The sequence below is a fragment of the Nerophis lumbriciformis genome, linkage group LG02, assembly GCF_033978685.3.
Source record: "Nerophis lumbriciformis linkage group LG02, RoL_Nlum_v2.1, whole genome shotgun sequence".
In the NCBI taxonomy this organism is placed as follows: Eukaryota; Metazoa; Chordata; class Actinopteri; order Syngnathiformes; family Syngnathidae; genus Nerophis; species Nerophis lumbriciformis.
Genome location: NC_084549.2, coordinates 33,286,668 through 33,311,063, shown reverse-complemented (window position 1 = coordinate 33,311,063; position 24,396 = coordinate 33,286,668). Strand labels below are relative to the sequence as shown.

The following is a 24,396-nucleotide window of genomic DNA, read 5'->3' as shown; positions in this document are numbered from 1 at the left end:
ACGTCACAACGTGGCGTCACATCGGGAAGCAATCCGCCATTTTCTCAAACACCGAGTCAAATCAGCTCTGTTATTTTCCGTTTTTCGACTGTTTTCCGTACCTTGGAGACATCATGCCTCGTCGGTGTGTTGTCGGAGGGTGTAACAACACGAACAGGGACGGATTCAAGTTGCACCAGTGGCCCAAAGATGCGAAAGTGGCAAGAAATTGGACGTTTGTTCCACACACTTTACCGACGAAAGCTATGCTACGACAGAGATGGCAAGAATGTGTGGATATCCTGCGACACTCAAAGCAGATGCATTTCCAACGATAAAGTCAAAGAAATCTGCCGCCAGACCCCCATTGAATCTGCCGGAGTGTGTGAGCAATTCAGGGACAAAAGGACCTCGGTAGCACGGCAAGCAATGGCGGCAGTTTGTTCCCGCAGACGAGCGAGCTCAACCCCCTATCGACCCTAGCTTCCCTGGCCTGCTGACATCAACTCCAAAACTGGACAGATCATCTTTCAGGAAAAGAGCGCGGATGAGGGTAAGTCTACAGAATATATTAATTGATGAAAATTGGGCTGTCTGCACTCTCAAAGTGCATGTTGTTGCCAAATGTATTTCATATGCTGTAAACCTAGTTCATAGTTGTTAGTTTCCTTTAATGCCAAACAAACACATACCAATCGTTGGTTAGAAGGCGATCGCCGAATTTGTCCTCGCTTTCTCCCGTGTCGCTGGCTGTCGTGTCGTTTTCGTCGGTTTCGCTTGCATACGGTTCAAACCAATATGGCTCAATAGCTTCAGTTTCTTCTTCAATTTAGTTTTCGCTACCTGACTCCACACTACAACCATCCATTTCAATACGTTCGTAATCTGTTGAATCGCTTAAGCCGCTGAAATCCGAGTCTGAATCCGAGCTAATGTCGCTATAGCTTGCTGTTCTTTCCGCCATGTTTGTTTGTGTTGGCTTCACTATGTGACGTCACAGGAAAATGGACGGGTGTTTATAACGATGGTTAAAATCAGGCACTTTGAAGCTTTTTTTAGGGATATTGCGTGATGAGTAAAATTTTGAAAAAAACTTCGAAAAATATAATAAGCCACTGGGAACTGATTTTTAATGGTTTTAACAATTCTGAAATTGTGATAATGTTCCACTTTAAAGGGGTCATAATATATATTTTTCTACATTTAAAACAATTCCTTGTAGTCTACATAACATGTAATGGAGGTTCTTTGGTCAAAATGTTGCATTGTTTATGTTTCACAGACCATCTTCAAGCTGCCTTCTGACCGTGTCTTCAGGATGCACTGTTTAGTTCATTCATTCACATTCATACACCACTGTGAGTGACACTGAGGGAAAGGTGGGTGACTAGGATGGCGGAAGCTGGAATCGAACCGGGAGTCCTAAAGTAGCTGGACGGCCACTCTACCATCTGAATCAAGCCACTAAAAGTATGCACTCTTTAATATGCATACTCGTCTCTTTCATACAGTATTCCTGCATATTGTTAGTAACATTCATGCATTATGTATTGACAAAATCGAGGGGATGCCCGATATTGCAATGTTTGCAAAAGTGTCTCTAAACTTCTAACTGGATCTGCACTTAAAACTTGACCCATATGCCAACCTTGCACAAAGTGGAAGGGTATGAAAATTGACTTTTTGCATAACTACCTGAAAAGCAAACATCAATGACAATACAACCACCTTTGCAGAAATACTGAACACCATCACTGTATTGGACCAGTTGTGTTTGGATGCTGCCTTGAAAAGTCAAAGGTTGTAAAGAGAATGTCATGTTTAGCATCATTGAAGGTGTTATAAAACTTTCTAGAAAATAAGGTGTATGTTGCTACACAAAGAAATGAAAACAGTGGTCAACATACGTCACTATAGCCATGCTCAGGGTTTACGACCAGGTCCTAGAATTACGCCAGTTATGTTTTAAGTTGAATTCAAACATGCATACAGTTACAATACGATACATCACATATTTCCTGATTCTCATTACATGGTTATTACATTGGTGTTTTGGTCACACCATTTTCAGCAACATTCCAGAGGGAGACCATTTCAGAGACTTGAGCCAAGTTCCCAGTGATAAGTGTGAACTCAAGCCAAATACCTTTGCTTTGGATCACCTGATCCGGGAATATTGGATTATCTTTCAGCAAGAAAGTGGGCCTACCGTGCAACAGCAGGAAGTTAGACAAAATGAGTTGAGGTATTGAGTTAAAGGACAGGAATGTCTTACCCTTAACCTCTCTTCTCGACATAAACAAGAACTTGAATGTCTTGGGGATATGAATTACTGCGATTCTGGACAAGCAGTAGAAAATGGATAGATGAACAGACAACCATACAAGCCACCCTATCTTTTCCAAAGGTAAAGATGGGTGAATGAAGGGCTAGAATCTAACATAATATTAACCTTCAGCGTGGATCAAGATACAGCATCCTTTATTTCTGATGGGTGCAATTAATTTGTAGTTACCAACCAAGCATTTGTCCTGCATTTGTTCAGAACATGCATAGAACACGATATAGAGTGGTTCATCGGCTTGGATTCGATTTTCCAACCAGACATTGGAGCGCTCAAGTGCCGATGCCAAGCCCGGATAAGTGGAAGAATTGGGTCAGGATTCAGAAAAAGGACCAAACATTGTATCAAGTGTAACAACCCCTGATGGGAGAAGCATTTTGTATGAGTTGGACATCCCATTTATAACATGCTGTTGCTTAGAGCAGTGGTTCTCAAATGGGGGTACGCGTACCCCTGGGGGTACTTGAAGGTATGCCAAGGGGTACGTGAGATTTTTTTTAAATATTCTAAAAATAGCAACAATTCAAATATCCTTTATAAATATATTTATTGAATAATACTTCAACAAAATATGAATGTAAGTTCATAAACTGAACATCAAATCAATTTGGCTATTCCATTCATTACAATGCAACAATGCAATATTCAGTGTTGACAGCTAGATTTTTTGTGGACATGTTCCATAAATATTGATGTTAAAGATTTCTTTTTTTGTGAAGAAATGTTTAGAATTAAGTTCCTGAATCCAGATGGATCTCTATTACAATCCCCAAAGAGGGCACTTTAAGTTGATGATTACTTCTATGTGTAGAAATCTTTATTTATAATTGAATCACTTGTTTATTTTTCAACAAGTTTTTAGTTATTTTTATATCTTTTTTTCCAAATAGTTCAAGAAAGACCACTACAAATGAGCAATATTTTGCACTGTTATACAATTAAATAAATCAGAAACTGATGACATAGTGCTGTATTTTACTTCTTTATCTCTTTTTTTCAACCAAAAATGCTTTGCTCTGATTAGGGGGTACTTGAATTAAAAACATTTTCACAGGGGGTACATCACTGAAAAAAGGTTGAGAACCACTGGCTTAGAGTATGTCTAGTTCAAGATACAACATTCCCAGTTTGAAGCAAACATTTATAATTCCTTTATGAGGATCTCAGTAGACATAATTGGTAAACAAATTGTGCTACAAAAGAAAGCAAATACATTTACTACACAATAAGACCTGATTTGATGACTGTATTCTAGCCACTGATAACTGATATTTACTGGTCTGTCAAGACAACAAATGGAAACTGACAAAATAAACACAAAGCTATAATTAAATCCCAATGCATGATCACATATGTGAGCATGTGTCTTTGGGGGAGGGTGTGCAGAGCTCTTTATCACCCCGTCATAACAAGAAGCTCTTAACCCTCAGAGCCATGAATATGTATGGCTGCTAGCCTGCCTCTCTGCCCCACCACCAGCAGCCCAGACAAAGCACATCAAACACGCCAAAATGTGCGGGAAGGGGCAGCACACTATCAAGCTCAACCAGGCACCCCAACCCTAAATAACTAATCCTCAGGGACCTGGGTTTGGAATAAAGATCTGCCACAGTGCAAAGCATTTATTGTGCAGCACTTTGCTGATAAACACTTCCACTCTTCCGCTCTTATCCAAAAATACACAATGGCCGGGTTCATGAACTACACAACCATTGTGTTTGTAAATGTGGGGCTGATGCAGGCACTCAGCTTTTTGATTCAGAATGATAAACTCTTGCGTCTCCATGCGCCACTCTTTCATTTCCTGTTAGTTGAAGACCGATCATGCCAGACAAAGAGGATGTAGTTGACAAGCACGATGTATATTATTCTTGTGTCCGTCTTGTTGTTTTAGTTTGTGTGTTTGAGGTCAATGACATTCTTTTCCTGACTGACCACTTATCTGATCTGTATATTTTGGTCCAGTGTGCCAGCTGCACAAACATCGTGTATATGTGTGTGTGTGTTTGTGTGTGTGTGTGTCTATGATTGATGTCTGTAAAAAGGGTTGGCTCCATTTTCGTCGCTGCCAAGCTTCAAAGATAAGCCGCCACGCACTTCACTTGATATCAGTAATTCTCAGAATCAATACCTCATCCGTCAAACTTCATAAAACGAGCGTTATTTTCTAAAGAGTGCAGTAGAAATTGTACACAAATGAAGCCAAGTTGAATGCCATGACTTATATGCACATTGCTGTGATGAATTGCTCACTATTAAGAGGCTACAAATTACTGGGAAAACAGGACAACCACCTGCAAGCCGTGAAAATGCGAACGCTGCAGTGTCTGGATTGCGATTCATCATACAGACCATATAGTGTAATCCAGCTGGACTTCAGAAGCCACAAGTAAGCTGTATGATAAAACAGCTGATGACACAATGGAATCTTTATTCACTTGTTTTGTTATGTATGCTAAAAACATTTGAAAAAAAACCCTTCTAAATATGAATAATGAAACCAGGCAAGTGTTTTTCTACAGCCAAATCCCAAAAATCCAAAGAGGAAGTAGCGCTTCAAGTCCGTGGAAAACTTTAAGAGTAAGTGTGGGACGTAAACATGTGGCTGCCAGATGCTTTGGGTGCTCTGCCAACGAGGGGACTCGATGGCGAAGGCTGTTATTTGGTGGCCAGCTGACGCCACATCAAGCAAACTGTCTCTACGGCTGTATCAATAGAGCACACTCCAGAAAAATAAACAAACCTACACACTTTCACACGGGTCAAAAGATCAAAAAGCACACTTTTTTCGGTCAAGGAAATATTTTCAGACGAAAAAAAGATATCACATGACACCCACACACGGCAAACAAAGCTGTCTGTGCAACCCAGAAGCTGAACCGATGCAATGTGTTTTATTAAAACAAACATTTATGGCATACTGACTATTATAGGCACTGAGATTAATCCCGGGCTCGGGATCTTTCTGTGTGGAGTTTGCATGTTCTCCCCGTGACTGCGTGGGTTCCCTCCGGGTACTCCGGCTTCCTTTCACCCCCAAAAACATGCACCTGGGTATGGGTTGATTGGCAACACTAAATTGGCCATAGTGTGTGAATGTGAGTGTGAATGTTGTCTGTCTATCTGTGTTGGCCCTGCGATGAGATGGCGACTTGTCCAGGGTGTACCCCGCCTTCCGCCCGATTGTAGCTGAGATAGGCTCCAGCGCCCCCGCGACCCCAAAGGGAATAAGCGGTAGAAAATGGATGGATGGATGGACTATTATAGGCACTGAGATTAATCCCGGGCTCGGGATCTTTCTGTGTGGAGTTTGCATGTTCTCCCCGTGACTGCGTGGGTTCCCTCCGGGTACTCCGGCTTCCTCTCACCCCCAAAAACATGCACCTGGGTATGGGTTGATTGGCAACACTAAATTGGCCCTAGTGTGTGAATGTGAGTGTGAATGTTGTTTATCTGTGTTGGTCCTGCGATGAGGTGGCGACTTGTCCAGGGTGTACCCCGCCTTCCGCCCGTGTGCAGCTGAGAGAGGCTCCAGCACCCCCCGCCGCCCCGAACGGGACAAGTGATAGAAAATGGATGGATGGATGGACTATTATAGGAATACTGCATGGTAATGAGTTATAATTCATAGTTGTGGTTGTTTCCAGTCTGTAACAACAGATTAACGACCTGCAATTTGCAAATGTTTATTTATACATAAAATGTGATATTATTACTAACTTTTTTTTATTTTTTTTTATTATTATAATGGGTTTATACAAATAAATCCGGGCTGTAGGAGAGTCCCAGGGTAATGGACCAGGTATGTTTCATCTTTGGTCCTTTTTGATAAAAGATGTTTGTTGTTGGCGGACACAACCACCTTTTCCTTTTAACGGGCCACTATGAATGAGGCCACATCTGACAACAATGGAGTGTACCTCTTGGATGGTCACCATGGCAACGGCTGCAGACAGAGCATGAGAGGGAGAGAGGCAAAGAGAGAGAGAGAGAGAGAAAGCTCTGCGCAGTGTACTTCCCTTTACAAGTGTTCCACTTTTTCACATTTTATAGTTTTGGCTGCATTGCCAGTGAAGATGCATCATTTTAACATAGACTGTATGCATATTAATCACCATGTGGTGGGTCGTCACTCTCCCTCATAAACACGCCAGATGCTACGTCCCTACATGCATTTACATAAACCCCGACATTGGTATATCAAGCGTAGTCCAGCCTGAGCATCATGTGCTTGTAGTGCACAACTGTTTACGCTCCAAATAGAAGTTCTAAATGCACATTATTGTGTTGTGCTTTCTTACAAGCGGCACACATCTGCAGTACATAAAGAAAACCATGTCAATATCCCAAATGTCAGTATCACTTCCAATAGTGGGATGACACACAAAAAGGAGTCAGGCAGAAACGTACAAATACATGATAAAAAAACAAATCGGTTGACAGTCATCAACATGACAGATGAAAGAAATACCACTCATTCCTGACCACAGCCAGCACTGTACCTTTTTCTTTGACCATGACCATTGGAAACCAGGAAAACCGCAACAGAGAAGCCTCAAAGTATCCTTCAGCAGTACAACCCTAGGAGCTAGATCCTTTTAAAGTCAAGACACCACAGAGAGAAATGGGGGAGGTGTCCTCTACGTGCTATGTGCTCCTCCTAAAAAACATGGCTATACTGAGGGGTTCGCTTGCCTGCTTTTGCTGCTACATCACTCTTCTTCTCGTCCTCCTCCTCATACCCATTCCTCCTCCCTCCTCTCCCTCACTCCCTGTCCCTCTGTTGTGTCAGCCACCTCCTCACTGCAGCAACCTGGTGGCTGCTGCTTCTGTGTGAACTAAAACTGTCACCCCAAATCCCAAAGCAGAGTGCAGTTCTTAGGTCCTTGTAACCTTAGTCTACATGTAGGTAATATACCGTATGGACATGTCACCTTTTGCATCAAGTCATCACAGGACACACACTAGTTGACTCATTTGTGTCGCTTTTCAGATTACGCTAAAATGTTTTTTTTAAGTGTGGGGCAATGTTCAGCAGCTTGAGAAATATGAAAGAGTATATTATCATATTTGTTCAGGTAACTTTAAGTGAATGTCGAAATGATTTGGATGATATTATTGGCCGATATCGGCCGATAAATGCGTTAAAATGTAATATCGGAAATTATCGGTATCGTTTTTTTTATTATCGGTATCGGTTTTTTTTGTTTTTGTTTTTTTTTAATTAAATCAACATAAATAACACAATATACACTTACAATTAGTGCACCAACCCAAAAAACCTCCCACACTCATTCACACTCATTCACACAAAAGGGTTATATATATCAATACAGTCTGCAAGGGATACAGTCCGTAAGCACACATGATTGTGCGTGCTGCTGGTCCACAAATAGTACTAACCGTTAACAGTTAATTTTACTCATTTTCATTAATTACTAGTTTCAGTGTAACTGTTTTTATATTGTTTTACTTTCTTTTTTATTCAAGAAAATGTTTTTAATTTATTTATCTTATTTTATTTTATAAATTTTTTTTTAAAGTACCTTATGTTCACCATACCTGGTTATCCAAATTAGGCATAATAATGTGTTAATTCCACGACTGTATATATCGGTTGATATTGGTATCGGTTGATATCGGTATCGGTAATTAAAGAGTTGGACAATATCGGAATATCGGATATCGGCAAAAAGCCATTATCGGACATCCCTAATGATATTGAATTGATTTGATTGATTTGAGCAGAAAACACCACAGAATAGGGAGCAAGAGAACACTCAACCATAATATATTCTCGGTAGGGAAACTCACCGTGCCGCACTTTGAAAACCTCTCCATCATCTTTACTACCGCCAAAAAAATTAATGACTTTGTTTTCCAACAGAAATACTGATCCAAGCCCTTTCTTTGTGGTTTCCATTTTGATACAATTTGATTAGTTCAAATTATTGAAAATAATCATACACTTTTACATTTCATTGGTATGAAATAAATACTGGTATCTCAATACTATAATAAACTTTTACTAATTTGTTGCAACCCAAAACAATATGGCTGTTTAGAACATATATCTTATAAAAATGTGTTTGATTAAAATGATCAAACTCTTGGTCTGAGTTAAAAGAGAACTGCACTTTTTGGGATTTTTGCCTATTGTTCACAATTATGAAAGACATGACGAGCTATGCATTTTTTTAAATGCATTTTTTAACTTGTAAATAAAAGTTAACTTACAGCGGAGCCAATGAAGGTTCTCTATTCCACCCATAAAACCCAATAAATAACCATGCAAAAACGGCCAACAATACTCTTTTACATTTACATTTCGTGACTTGAATATTAACCAAGTATTAGTGATATTGTCATTATAAGCACTAACGCAGACAATCGATCTATTTGGCGTGTGTGCCGATCTTTACATCCTCAAGTGGTCTGCTGCTCCCTGAAAGTTTATTGTAGATCATAAATCATGCCTCTCACCTGGATGGAAGAAGTCTGAGGACGTATTCCGACATGCTGGTACACTTTGACAGCCAATTTAGACCCGGAAATGGCACGTACGACACAAAAAGACGCTTGGTCCCACCCTTCTTTTCTTCGGGAGGATTATGAGTCATTCTTCAGCTGAACGGGAATTTATCCCAGCAGTCTGCATCTTAATGACAGCAGACATTGTACAGTAAGTGATGTTTTATTTTGTTTGTTGGCTCTCATGAAGTCTGCAGTGAGTAATAATCAGTGATGTTGTTTAAAAAAAAGCGAACGCCGTGGTGCGTTTTTTTTTTTTTAATTAATGCGCTGCGTATGCTTAAAATGATCAAATACGTTAATATTGCATGTTATTATAAATGTGCATGTTACTACATTACATATGTACTTATATCATGTATAAAAAAAACCTTAATAGAGTTGTTTGGATGTTTTTTAAGAGCTTTATAGGCAGAATAGAGCGGCTCCCATAGGCTCCATTGTAAGCAGACTTTTGATCAAATGTATTTAATATTTAGAATGCATTTTTTTTAAATGCATCTGTCATCATGTCTTTCATAATGATTGTGAAGTGCAGTTTTCCTTTAATGTTCACATATTGGATGGAAATTCTGCCCACAATTAAAGTGAGTGGATGACACAAATCTGTATTGGGTTCGATACAAATGCATTTCTCCTTACAAATACATGTATTTACAAAGGTAATGTTTTTTGTGCTCTTAAAGTTGGTCTTAATATGCTGTAAATTGATTATTTATTGCTTCAGCTTGACCAAATACAAAACAGAAATCCAAGCAGACTATATAGTGTTCCTCATACAGCCATACAATAATAATTTGGACTATTATTATTATTATTGTTAGATTTGGTGCTACTTGTTTCCCTCGCTCATAAGCACATTATAATGGGACTGTGCGTGAATGAAGCTTGTTGTTCCAACTCCGTACAGTAAATGGTAGGGGTGCTCAAAAAAATACATTCACATCCAAATCGTGATTCTTAATTATTAGAATTTTTGGTTTTATTCTTTCTTTTTAAGAATCAATTTTCAAAAAGACAATTTTTAGGTCATCTCGACACCCGCTGCATGTACTGTAAACATCAGCAACAAAGAGGACCTTTTGTAACCTGTTTTAAAAAGGTTACATTATAAATATTACATTATTAATTCTATATAAAAAAAAATTATTCAGAGAATTGTGTTGAATCGTGAACCGATTCAGAATCGAATCGCCACTCCAAGAATCGTAATCAAATTGACTCTTGAGTTGTTGTAAAATTTGCATCTCTGATAGATGCATCATTACTCTGCTTTAACACAACTGGGGTCTCATCTACAAAATTGGGTAAGGTATTCTGATTAAAAGTCTGTGTAAAAAAATTAATGAACCTCTAATCATTTAATCCATTCATCCATCCATCCATTTTCTACCGCTTATCCTTTTCGGAGTCGTGGGGGGTGCTGGAGCCTATCTCAGCTACAATCGGGCGGAAGGCGGGGTACACCCTGGACAAGTCGCCACCTCATCGCAGGGCCAACACAGATAGACAGACAACATTCACACTCACATTCACACACTAGGGCCAATTTAGTGTTGCCAATCAACCTATACCCAGGTGCATGTCTTTGGAGGTGGGAGGAAGCCGGAGTACCCGGAGGGAACCCACGCAGTCACGGGGAGAACATGCAAACTCCACACAGAAAGATCCCGAGCCCGGGATTGAACCCACGACTGCTCAGGACCTTCGTATTGTGAGGCAGACGCACTAACCCTCTTCCACCGTGCTGCCTAATCATTTCAATTAATGTTTTTTTATTGATCACATACTTTGTGTGGAAATTGGGGTACGCATCTTTTTGGCCCAATTTGGTGCCTACATAAGCTTCATAAATGAGAATTGTTGCCAACTTAACAAATGTTTCGCTATATATAGGAAGCAATAGAAGAAATCATGTGAGGGAAACAAGCTAAGTAATTGAGGCAGTGCACGTACAGCAGGTGTGTTGTGAGGATGTTCCCAGATGGGGAACACGGAGCTCGTCATGGCATGATGTTCCTCCGGAATTATGAATTATAAATGAGTTATTTAATTCCATTTAATTTCATATTCTATATATTTTCTGGCTGAAAACAAATGTTTTTTAACATTATGTGAGCCCTCCAGACATGAAATAACAGCCATTTAGTCACTTTTACACTGGTTTCTCCAATATAGTAATGCTTCCTGAGCCTGAGCCAATTAGTGGCAACATTACTGAACACCGCACTCTCATTGGCTGGGTGGCCACTACTGCTGTAGTATTGATATTTTTAGGTGATTTAGCCATTTTATGCTTAAAAATTAATGCCAAATAATTGTAGAATATACTTTAAAACAAAAAAAATCCACCACATAGTGAATCCGCAAACTTCGAATCGGGATGTGACGAGGGACGACTGTATTCCTTTCATACGTCTCTTTTAGTAACTTTTCGGAGCGTCGCTAAAAATCCATGTATTGTTGCTGACACCTAATGAAAAGTGTACAGTATAAAAGGTATGCCATAGATGTTGACGATGCCCTAGTTTTGTAATAACCCACTATAATGCCCTTTAAATGTTTTTGCCTACTTTTTGTCACTCACACAGCATCTATAAAAAAATTACATGTATATGCGTCAAGGTCAATTATGCAAATGTCATGATGACATCATCACGCCATAAATACTGTGTAGGTCCACCTGGTTCCCTCTTTCAGTGCTGTATCATTGTAGTAGTCAGTCTGCTTAGTGTGTTTAACTTTGTTCCTGCATAGCGCTCCCTAAGGCTTCCAGTGCACTTCCCAGCTGCACTATAATAGCTTTTGTTTTGTCATTAAATATACTTTTACCTGCACACCACCTGTTGTCTTCTGCATCTTGGGGTCATGTCGGAATCAACGCTCACCTGAGCCTGACAATAAACTCTAGCTTTAGCTTGGTATGATAAGGAACAGAGGATTATTCCAAGTCTAAGGTCCGACCTGTAATGATTTCTAGCGTGCGCTTTGTATTAATGTATTTAGCGTGGCCTCTGAATCCAATTAGAGGGAGCCAGGAGAACACTTTAATGTCCTGAGTGTTTCGACCACTTGGATGATCTCAAAGCAAAATACAAAAGCTTGTATATCTTCTAGATACACTTATTAGTTTACAAACTTACTTCTATTTTTTATAAATGCACAATAATACCATTTGCATACACACACATGGGAATTATGCAAATTTGTCTTGAGTACAGTACTGTGTCTGAATCGACACCACAATAAACAGCATCAACGAACCTGAACAGGTGGTACAATTCTTGCATCACTTTCACATCTGCAGTTGCTGACGCTGGAAATCTATGTTGTGATCAAAACACATTAATCCAAAGCACTTTCAACTGTGCCACATGCTGGACATGTAACTACTGTATTTCTTCAAGGGTGTTGAATAGTTAGTGGATATATTTTCATTACTCCGCCTTTTAATTACAGGCAGAAACATGTCAACAGGTAAAATTTTAAAACTGACATTTGCTTTCTATAGATAATATACAGCACATTTGTTGATTGAGCTCTTGTGCCACACTTCTGGAAAACCACACAACTGAAAAAATATCAATTAGGGATGTGTCGATCAATCGGCCACCAATCATGTGCTTTTTATGTGGAAAAAGTACATGATCGGCATTTACGAATAATGCCTTTTAATGCCGATCGCATGCGGTGATATCCCCTCTGGCTCATACTATATATAATTTTAGTCTGCCGGCTGACGAGTGGCTAGCAGCTAATTATGTGTCTCCATACACAGTGTGGATAGACTACCTTAAGCTGATAATAAATCACCTCCATTAAGACAAATACACAGCATTTCTTAGTATCTTAAGTAGCATTATCAAGTGTCATTATAAATGGATGACAAGGCTAAACATGTTACACACATGCCAGGAGCAGGCATACTAAGAGCTAAGCTAGTCAATAAGCTAGTTTTAGACAACACCAACAAATAAGTGCTTTGTGAACTTTAGGAAGTGTAGATGCAACATTGTTGTAGAAAAAAGTAAGCAGTTATTAACAGTAAATTGACAAATAGATTAAGAGTTAGAGAGAGGATAATATAATAGCAACTGTTGGTGTGTTAGCATTGTCAGTGAGTGAGTACACGAGGGCGGATCGATCCATAAATTGATGGTGTCAATACCAAGGGTAGTATCAATGTATGATCAATACTAGACTGGTTAGGGTGGTTCTATAATACTTATTCTGATGCACCTGAACACATCATCAGTGATGTTCCTGGGGTCATAAGGTGTTTCGGGTCTTTCAAATATCATACACCCTCTACCAGGTGACCCCCAAAAAAAGCTTGTGTTCAGGTGCCACTTGCTTGTCCTCCCTACAGTTCTCTTCTCCGGATCCAGAGCCATCTCAAGGCTTTCTCAGCTGCTTCAGTGATGTTTTTGATTTCTCTGCTCCTTGCTGTTCCTGTAATGTCCAGTGCACTTTGTGGAGTGAGTGACCACAAATCCTCTGTTGCCAACCTCGATGGGCATACATCTTGATGACCAGGTCTTCTTCCTTTCATGGGCCTCCCCCAAGTGGTCCTCCCATGGCACTGTCAGCTCCATCATTATGATGTTCTTGGTGCTTTCTGAGACCAGTTGGATGTCTGGCCTCAGGGTGGTGCTGACAATGTTCTGGGGGAACAGCAGCTGCTTCTCCAGGTCTACACAGAGCTGCCAGTCTTGGGCAGTTGCCAGGATCCCAACTGGTGCTTTCTTGCAAACTGATCTCCTGCTTTGACAAAAGCGATTGCGCATGTGGCATTACGCACTCGGCGTTGACTGCTAATACCTTTGCTGGTTGTGGCGCCAGGTGTAACGGCCCTGGCAGAGCACCTTTGGGCAGGAGCTCAGATCACGTTCTAGAGTTCCTCTTGCTGAACACAGTTGGCAGCACGGGCCTGCCTTGGTCCACTTTTGGGTCCCTCGAGTTTCTGTACAGCGGCTTCTCTCTGGTCTGAGTTACCTTAAACTCCTCTTCCAGCGACTTCAAGGGAAACCGGTAGGGGTGGGTACCTAATTCTGTATTTTTATAGGCAGTGACCGAATTCCTTCAGTACTACCTTGTATCAATTCACGTAAAACCAAACAGTGGCATGTTTCGGTACCTTTATTGCACGTGCACGCTTCTGGTTACACTGCTCTGCAGGCTACTCGCACTGCTGCCATTTCTTATGCCATTTAGGTGTTGTTTTCAAGTGTTTCCTGAGTGTATTCTTTTATTCTGTGATGTGCGACTGCAATACGTTTGTTTTGGACTGACCACTATAGAGACTTTGGCACAAAATGCGGACGTCCTGTTAAACAGCTGCTCAATCAGACGAAGCTGCCACTGTTACTCCAAAACCACACTGATGTCACTCTGTCGATGGGAGCAACCCCACCAGCTGATCTGTTCAATGATGTGAAAATACAAGCGACTAGGGGAAGACAACCACGGGGAGGAGGAAGAAGAGGGGGTGTACATGGTGGCGAATAGGAAACACCGGCGCAGCCTGCTACACATCCATGTCCGATTGCAAAAGAAGAAAATGGAGTAGCAAAGTTTGTTTCGAGTAAAGAGAATCAAACATGATGATGTTCATAGAAACATGGCTCCATAAAGATATTTTGCAGACTCTCATTGAGTTGGAGCAGTTCCTCTTTTATCCGAGCAGAGCTGTCAGGAAGGGTCGAGGGGGCGTGGGCTGTCTGTGAATGTCAGCTGATACAGACTGTATGCATGACCAATATACAGACTGTATGCATGACCAATATACAGACTGTATGCATGCCTGACATAGAACCACTATGCATGTTACTGAGACCTCTCTACCTCCCAGCAGAGTTTTAGAAACATTTTAGTATGTGCTGTGATTTCACTTCTAAGATTTGCAAATACGTACAAAGTGTAATTCACACTATAAATGAGAGTCAGAAGTAAAAATAAATAAAGATTTAACAACTGGACAACACAGTTATTTTCAGCTCATTGTTAAACGTCAAATAAAAAAAATATATATATTATTATTACAAAAAAGATATGTTTAATAATACATGAACACACATAAAAGTACCGAAAACTGATACCGTACGGCACCAGTATCGATTCCCAGATATCAGGAATTTGTACCGTATCGGTTGAAATGTGAACGCTACCCATCCCTAGCAACCAGAGCTTTGTGGTGTTCCCATAGAGGGCAATGTCATATCTCCTGAGACAGGTGCTGAATTTTGTTTCCAGGGTCTCCACAGTGGAAAGGAGAACCTTGTACACTGTAGACAAGTCCAGATCTGTCCACTGATCTCAGCCAACTGTCCAGTTCCTGACAGGTTGACTGGACAGATGAGTCTTTAAAGTTGCTGTCAAAGATCTTGCCTAAATTATTAATTGATTTATTTAGGATTTATTTTTTCTAAATAATTAGTTTTGCTTTTGTTGATGTTTACAAACTCAGAGAATAATTCCATGGACACAGGATGACGTTGAGGGTAAAAACCAAATGATTAAAAGAGTAGTAGACGTAGTTTTAGTTTTTGTTTAATTATTGTGTAGTATTGACTTTGTATTGTTTAAGCAATTGTATGTAACAAAAAATAATATGTTTGAATGTTATCTTGATATCCATTGATATTAAGGGTGTGCAAGTGTCCATACCACTCACCATAAATGAATTGAAAACATTTGTCATCGGTATCGGTATTGGTATCGGCCAATCTCACTCATTGATGATCGGTATCGGCAGCTTAAAACCCTGATCAAAACATCCATAAAAGCAAAAATCTACCATAACTGTACTGGTACCACTTATGGACAGCAAACTGTACCACATAATTCTATCAGGTGTATTTACTGAGCTGCAATAAATGTCACTTGATTTACAGATGCAGACTACTGCATCAATATCATCATCATCATCATCATACAGCATGAGCTCACCAGTGCACATAGTAGCAATAAAAATATAAAATACTACATATTGAAGACTCACTGAAAGCATAGCAGCTTTATCGCTCTTTCAATGACATCCAAAAAGCTCCGGTTCCGTTTTTTTAGCCAAGTGTGAACATATTCTTGGCACCTCAATAACACTGCAGCTTTGCAGCTACCATTAAAAAAGAAAATGATCTTGAGTCATGTCATGAAAAAGTAGGATGGTTTCATGCTCAGTGACTGTAGGCATGAGTGTAAGCGTAGATGGTTGTTTGTCTCTTTGCATGCCCTGCGTTTGTCTGGCAACCAATCCAGTCTGTCTGTTGTCCAGTCAACTGGGATAGGTTCCAGCAATTCTGTCACCCTGACTAGGATCGGTAGTAAAAAATGGATAGGTGGTTTTTAGTGGCATTTTGCCTTCATGGTGAACTTTGACCTGTGAGCTCTAATCAACCACATAAATGGTCCCTGGCGTCTATGTACAACCAATAAGCTGAGCAGTGGCGCTACTGCCACTGCACCTGGCACGCGTTCAGAATGTGCGTAAGGGTTGGAAATCTCGATTTGTCCTCATGCCCGCGTTGTAATCCCGATTTAAGCCACCATGTCGCTCGGTCATGTGCTGCTGTTTGGCAGAACGCAGACGGTCTAGCCTATGTGCTGTGCGCTCAAGTTATATAACGACAGGTGATTAACTCTCTGCCTTTCCACCGTTTGTCGTAAGACTTTTGGACCATGAGGAGTTGTGATTGCGTAACGTGCGCACAGGAGATTGTGCACGTGTCTGCACAGGTCAGATGTCAGCAGCCAAGTAAAAAACAGTCAACTGTGAGTCACAACTCAGTTAACTTTTACTCCTTTATTAATGAGTTTATTACTGAATGAGCTATGTTGTCAATTAACTTTACTAACTCACATCTTTGTCCTTTTATTTCACATTTTGAAAATTAGTAATTTAGTCTATGTTAAACACAAAAACAGAAAGAGGAAGGTTTAAATAAGACCTGCTTATACCTTCTCTGTTTAGGACATGTTGAATAATACAACTGTAAACATGGGATTATCAATGTAAATCTTGCAGATTTGACGCTCAGCGTTACTGTGTTGGTAAGACAACACATTCGTAGTTACTAGGGATGTTCCGATGAGGGTTTTATGCTGCCGATTCTGATCATCCATGAGTGACATCGACCCATAAGGATACCGATACTGATCACATGTATTAACTGTACATTTTCAATTGATTTATGGTGAGTGCTATGTGTCATGGTTTTTCATGGCAATCATTATTGGTTTCTGGTATTTTGTTTTATTTCCTGTCCAGCACTTTTATTGATGTTCAATTTCCTGTCTGCCTCCTTTTTGCCACTACTTCTGTCCCAGCGCTATCTTCCTTACTTGTCCCTGATCAACAATCAGAACACCACATCTGTTCCTGATTGCCAATCAGGATGCTTTTTATGCCAGCACTGTTCTCCGGATGGAACTGGGTCATTATGGGTTGTACTTCCACCATAGCGGTCGCTGTACTATTTGCTTTGTTAGCTTTGCGCTTCACACATGTTTTCTCTTTGTGCACTTCTCAGCTGCACATCTTTGTGTTACCTCCGTTTTTCCTAATAAAAAAGGGCTTCTTTCATGCACTTGCCTGACATCTGTGCATCCCGGGATCTAGACAAACTCCACAAAATAACACTATTGACAGTTTAACAATATTAACACAATATTTAAACGTGTTCCTTATTCTCTCTTATTACATACAATTGCTTAAAACAAAGTCAATAGTACACAATAACTACTATGTACTAATCATTTAAATCATTTGCTTTTCCCCCTTAAAGTCCTCCTGTGTCCAGGAAATTATTCCTTGAGTTTGTAAGAGTTTTCAAGATTTCGAAAATATAAAAATATTGACCTAATCGCTCTAATATTGATCATATGCTGATACTATCCTTGGTATCTACACAACCAATGTATAGATGGATCCACCCTCCTTTTATGTGTCGTTTACTGACTGTGACAATGCTGACAAACCAAGAGTTGTTGTTATATTATCCTCTCTCTAGACTCATATTAATCTACTTGTGAGGTTCCTCTTAATATATGCTTACCTTTTTGCTGCAACCCGTTTCCATCTACATTTCTTAAAGTTTACTAAGCACTTATTTTTTGGAATTGTTTTAAGCCAGTTTAGTAATTAGCCTAGCAATTAGCTTAGCAATTAGCTTAACAATTAGCTTAGAAATTAGCTTAGCGGTTAGCGTGGCTGCTCCTGGTTTGTTTTTGGAGTGTAACATGTTTAGCCTCATCCTCCAATGGTAATAATACATGATAATGATATTTAAGATACTAGGAATTGCAGTTTATCTGCCGTAATTGAGGTGAGTATTAAATAAGCGGTAGAAAATGGATGGATGGATTATTAGTTTAGGGGAGCAGCTCCACACTGTGTATGAAGACATATTGTTAGCTGCTAGCCACTTGTCATAAATGCAGTTTTAGCCATAGGGGTTCTGTGTTGCTGTTGCTTGTTTACTTCAGATGCAGTCAGAAGTCTTTAGTTCAACTTAGTAGTGTTCCTCAAGGTTCCATTTTAGGTCCTCTCTTTTTCATAATTTGGGCTATTCAAGTTCTGTTGAGTTCTATTTAAAAAACACGTAAGACTCACATTTTTGCCGCAGATTCTAAAACAAAATACTAGAGTGCTGTCATAGAGATGATCTTTGACTAGCTTTTTGCAGAAGGTCCTTAAAACAGCATAGCACTTCTGACAAATTACATAGACACAAATCAAATGTCAACTTATAGAGGATGCTGGTTCTCCGGAATATACAAAATAAGAATAATTGTGAAGGGAGAAGTCTGGCCCCATCGTTCTTATCTTTATGGAAATGTGGCCCCCAAAACAATTTAGTTGAACATCCCTGCCCCAAGGTTATCCTTACATTTCATACATTGTTATTCTCCTGTCCTACCTGAAGCAACATCATGCAGCCTCTCGCTCAGGTAATAGTCGTTTGGGTTGAGGTAGGGCAGCTGCTCCATGTACTGTTTAGGAATGAGGTACAGGACCTCAGCCACATGACCGTCCTCAATGACAGACCTGCGCTTAATGGAGCCCTTGCGTTTGACCCGCACTCGGTCGACATTGTGGCTGCGGCTGGAGCTGCACAACCTCCCTAGGCTGTTTAGATTTGGCAGGGTGGGCATGATGCTTTCCCCTGCTTCAACCGTCCCACAGAGGCGGGTGAAACACTCCAGGTAGATGTCAGCCAGAGTCCAGGAGTGAGTCTCAGTCTCGCTCTAAAAGCAAGATCATTCGGAAGCCAGACTGGGCTGCAAACGCACAGCAGTCCATCAGAAAATCCGAGCAATTTCCAGTTTGAAAAAAGAGCAGGCTTCTCCTTGGAATCCACCACTTTAGTAAACTAAAGTCAAAAAGCTAAAAGTTAGTGTCCACCTTGTGCGGGAGAAGTCAAAAAACACACAAAGACAAGGCCCTCTGCTACAGGTAAAGCCCTGTGAGATACTGAGAAGGAAGCTTGTGAGCATCTTCAGCCCAACCAGACTGGAGCCTTAAGCTGCTTAGAGCTGACGTTGAGCCGATGATTATCTTCTGGGTGGGGTTAGTTAGGTAGTTCCACATCAGGTTTGCTCAGTGCACACTGGGAGTCTCGCGACCCAGTGGTACCCACATCAGCCAGATATTTAAAGCTTATCCAAGCTTATGGCTTATTAGTTAAGCTAGTGTTTGTGAATCATTTCACTTCCGATATTGGAGCCTTGAGTATTAACCGATACCAATATCAATGTGATATGATTGCAGTATGAATCATAGTGTTGTTTGGATTATTAGAAAATGTTTGATCAAGTGGACTTACTCAAACAGAGAATAATTAAAGATATGAAAAACACTGACATGCATATTTAATGGAATGGACTTAATTAAGATGTCTTTAAAGAGAAGTGGAGTGGTTATTTGTTTTAGCTACACCGAGAAGCCACAATAATTCATTAGGTTTAGCGCATGACTCATGACACAGTTGAATGATCCAGACACGTGTGTTAGTTTATACTCTGTAATACAGTTCTGCCTTGGACATTTAAGTAATATGCAACTGTAATTATTTGACACTTGTTTATATTGACAAATGTTGTGTTTTAGACGGCAATATTGTTAAATTAAGGACAGGTATTACCTATATTTAGCTTGTGTGCTATTGTTTACTTAGCCGCAATGTACAGTACTGCTAGCTGCTAGTAGCCAACAGCATAGTGAAATATTTTACTTTTTATAAATTACTAAAATACAGAAAAAGACCAACCTTGTGTGCCAATCGGAGGACATTTACATGTGCAAGCCTTGCACCAGTAAAAATGCCGCGGGACTGCTTGTACTAGAGCTTATGTCGGAGATTTTAGATGCAAGCCAATGTCATCCGATTTTTTGCTGATATCGGACCGATATCAATATCGGATCGGGACACCCCTAATTAAAGCATTGTAAGGATAAATAGGTGCATATGATGGAAATATACAAGATAATCAAATACTTTCAAAACAAATTGCCCAAGGACTCAAACCTTGCTCGGTTATTTTCACAATGATCCTTCAGAAGAAGATAAAGTCTGACCTCATGAGCACTAAGAAGTACACCATCCTTCTCTTTCTCTTTCTCTCTTTTCATCTTTTGAAAGATTTTTCTAGCAAGAAATTAAATAAAGAATACATAAAGAAATTTAATAAAAAATAAAGCAATCATATAGGAATTGTTGTTTTTTTCCTTATTTTATTAACCTTATTAAGGTAAATCTACTCTAAACATTCAGGAACATGTGAGTTCATTATGTGGTAAATACCTGGGGGCTGGATTACATTTGAAGGAGAATATAGACAAATTGACAAACTCAAACCTGCGCCCTAACATAAATGATAAATGATAAATGGGTTGTACTTGTATAGCGCTTTTCTACCTTCAAGGTACTCAAAGCGCTTTGACACTACTTCCACATTTACCCATTCACACACACATTCACACACTGATGGAGGGAGCTGCCATGCAAGGCGCTACCAGCACCCATCAGGAGCAAGGGTGAAGTGTCTTGCTCAGGACACAACGGACATGACGAGGTTGGTACTAGGTGGGGATTGAACCAGGGACCCTCGGGTCGCGCACGGCCACTCTTCCACTGCGCCACGCCGTCCCACATCCTTCCATCCATTTTCTACCGCTTGTCCCTTTGGGGTTCACGGGGGGTGCTGGAGCCTATTTCAGTTGCATTCGGGCGGTAGGCGGGGTACACCCTGGACAAGTCGCCACCTCATCGCAGGGCTAACTCAGATAGACAGACAACATTCACACTCACACTCACACACTAGGGCCAATTTAGTGTTGCCAATCAACCTATCCCCAGGTGCATGTCTTTGGAGGTGAGAGGAAGCCGGAGTACCCGGAGGGAACCCACGCAGTCACGGAAAGAACATGCAAACTCCACACAGAAAGATCCTGAGTCCAGGATTGAACCCACAACAAACTAATACAAAATATCTGTATTGTTTTGTCACGCAGAACCCCTTCTGCCAAAATACTGCATCCGTTTTTTTTGGCAAACACACTCACCAAAAATATGTCTCGGTTTTCAAACACGGTCTCAGTTTAAATACGATCAAACAAACATTGGTGACTCATTCCCTGATTTTTTTTTTATCGAGTCTGGCTGCAAAATAAGCCACCATAAAGTTATAGCATACAGTACAGTATAGTCTGATTAAAGTGAACAGGAGTCTTACAGTCTGTTTCCAGAATGTTACTGAACGCCCCACATTGTTACTGTAGGTCTAGCCAAACAATCAACAGTATATGCACTTACCAGCTGTTTCTTAATTTTGGAGAGAGCAAAGCTGTCTCGTCATACCAAAACCACATTCGTGCCCCCAAACCCCTTCCTTTTCTATAATCATTGCAGTCAAGTGTCTTAAATCTGTTAATTGTTAATTTTGTGTCCTATTCTCCTATGTGCTCAAGTTAAAAAAGGTGCACAGCTACGCATATTATGACAATGCAGAATTCTCCCCCTCTATTTAAATCTGTCAATGCGCGCCTTCATCTAAGATGCGCACTTTGGAATGCAGGAGTTCTGTCAAATCTGGCCTTCCGCGTACTGTCTCATCGATTTAAGTTACGCGCCTTTGAGGCTGCAAGAAGTCCAGCGCCCAAAGAAGATTAAACATTATATTGCACCCAAAGTTTGCATGCAGTTTACACCACACATAATAAAATTATAATTGAAACCAGAAAACTAACAAATCTATTCTGATCCCTTCAATTGAGACACCTGGAAGCATCGATTGAGAGGAAGCTAAAAGGACCATAATACCACTTTTAAATTAACAATTAAAAATCAAAATGCACATCGTTCAATCCACAGTGGAAGGAGACCTTGCGTAAATCGGCCGTGTTAAAACATCCTGCTACTAACAGACATTTATTGATTACATCTGGCCCGGACCCTTGAACTATGTGACTAATTAATAAAAAATACATTGATTGATTTTCTTAATAGTTGTCATTGATAGGTCACGCCCCCACAAACACGCACACAAACAAAAACACACAAACAGCTGTCTACTAAGCCCCTTTGAGGCGACGCGGCTTCACAAACGTTTGAACTAAACAGAACACTCCATCCATCCATTTTCTACCGCTTATTCCCTTCAGGGTCGCGGGGGGCGCTGGAGCCTATCTCAGCTACAATCGGGCGGAAGGCGGCGTACACCCTGGACAAGTCGCCACCTCATCGCAACATTTTTAATGTTAAGTGGGCCGTCATATAGTATATCCAATCCGTCATTTATATGTTGCATTGTTTTCTGTACAATTAGTTATTCTTTGTTTAATGTTAGCATTTCTGAGTGTGTGGAACATATTATTTAAAAAAAATTATTGTCTACAATAGAAAAATTGTTTCAGTTTTCATACGTTTTGATTTTCAAAGGATTTTTCAGAATGGGAAAATAACGAAAACATAAACGTGTACATAAAACAGATACAACTATCGACCATATTTCCAAAAATAAATTGTGTATGTCCTTATGTAACCTTGTGTCATGATTAAAACATTTGAGAATGACAAAGCAAAAGTAAATCTTGAAATGTTTTAATGTGTTTGCTACTTTGCTAGCTGAGTTTTTACTATTAAATAAATTAAAAATGCAGTTTATCAATTTTGTTATTTTCTCCAATGCAGCTTCATTCATTCACAACACATTAAGTGACTATGATGTGAGTACAGATGAGGACATGCTACTCTGCTGCAGAGAGGCTCTACTCTCCAACTGTCATCCACATTCTCACACATCAGCCCATGCGTTCCCAGAAATCAGCTGTCCCTGAATGCACAAAAATGCCCTCATAACACAATCCGACCTCTCCTTTGCATCACCATCATCTTTTTCCGCTCTTCTTACCATCCAGTCCGAAGCAGGAGGTGATTTTTTGGGCGTAGTTGCAAAGCCCATCGTAGCCCGGCTCCTGCATCATTGTGTTTCTTTCCTCCATCTCAAGACTTAGACACACACACACACTATGTCCCGTCCAGCACAGCTTTTCACTTCTTTGCCTGCTCATGCATTATTTAGACTATTGCACGGACACTTGCATGCGCGCGCACATGAGCCCTCTCATGCAGGCGCACTGTATACACAGAGATGGAGAAAAGTGCTGATGCAGAGAGTTGTGTGCAGCCCTCTCCACTGGATGGATGAGGCATCCGATTGTGTTAGTGGATAGAGCCTCTGTTCACCCACATTAATCATCACATTAAATGTAATAGATAAAGTGTGCAGGATGTGCTAACCCCGCACAGGAGAAGGAAGAGCAGGATTGTGCACTTGTAGCAGTTACCAGGAACAATTTCTTTGTTGACAACAAAAATAATTTAATGGTTTTGAGACACCGCACACAATAATCACTCAAAGCGGGAAATATCAAATTGGCAATATGGGGATTTCCAAACGTCATGATGACCATGTTTACCAGGGATGGGCCGATCGACCGAAAAGTGCGTGATCGCCATTTGCCTTTTAATGGCAATAACAAACACAGATCTCCTCTGGCTGACACTATTTGTTTTAGTCCCCCAGCTGACAAGCGGCTAGCAGATAATTACGTGTCTCCATCAGAGGCGGAACAAATCAGAGCTGGTCCAGGGGCAAAGGCACATGACTGGGCCCTTTTAACCCTGTGCTATTGAGCAGATCGACCGGGCTTTTAGCTCAGTAGTCAGGTCGTTTCGCCTCTCAAGCCGATGACCTAGGTTCACGCCCCACTCGGCGCAATAGGAAAAACTAAACGCATCTGAGAGAGGGAGAGTGCACAATTTGCTCTCTTTTTTCCTTTACTTTGCGCTTTTCCGCTTCCCTTTTATGTTTATATGAACTGCCATGTCGTGTTCCTGGACATATGGAACTATTGTGCTCCAGACATCATTTTATACAACAAAATAAATGGAAACTTGGAAAAGCATGGAGATCTACAACTTCTTTGTGTGTGACTGGGTCAAGGGAATTGTATCAAGACTCTCCCAGATAAATATTTTTGT

At 40.4% G+C, this 24,396-nt stretch overlaps 1 protein-coding gene across 12 annotated transcripts in view; it reads right to left on the bottom strand.

The window, feature by feature from the left end:
• ablim1a (actin binding LIM protein 1a) overlaps window positions 1–24,396 on the bottom strand; it is a 120,802-nt gene that overhangs the window by 72,888 nt on the left and 23,518 nt on the right. For 6 of the 12 annotated variants that reach the window (XR_009815309.1, XR_009815308.1, XR_009815311.1 and 3 more), the window contains exon 1: window positions 23,264–23,367. The exons of 2 other annotated variants lie outside the window; for them this stretch is intronic. Coding sequence is in view for 1 of the 10 variants with exons in the window: in XM_072916056.1 (XP_072772157.1) it covers window positions 23,264–23,354 (91 nt within the window). In the remaining 9 variants the exon portion in view is untranslated. Of the gene's footprint in view, window positions 1–6,825; window positions 7,101–18,771; window positions 18,889–23,263; window positions 23,368–24,396 lie in introns of those variants that run through there. 4 more of the 12 variants (XR_009815310.2, XR_012051161.1, XR_012051159.1 and 1 more) reach the window with 3 other exon arrangements.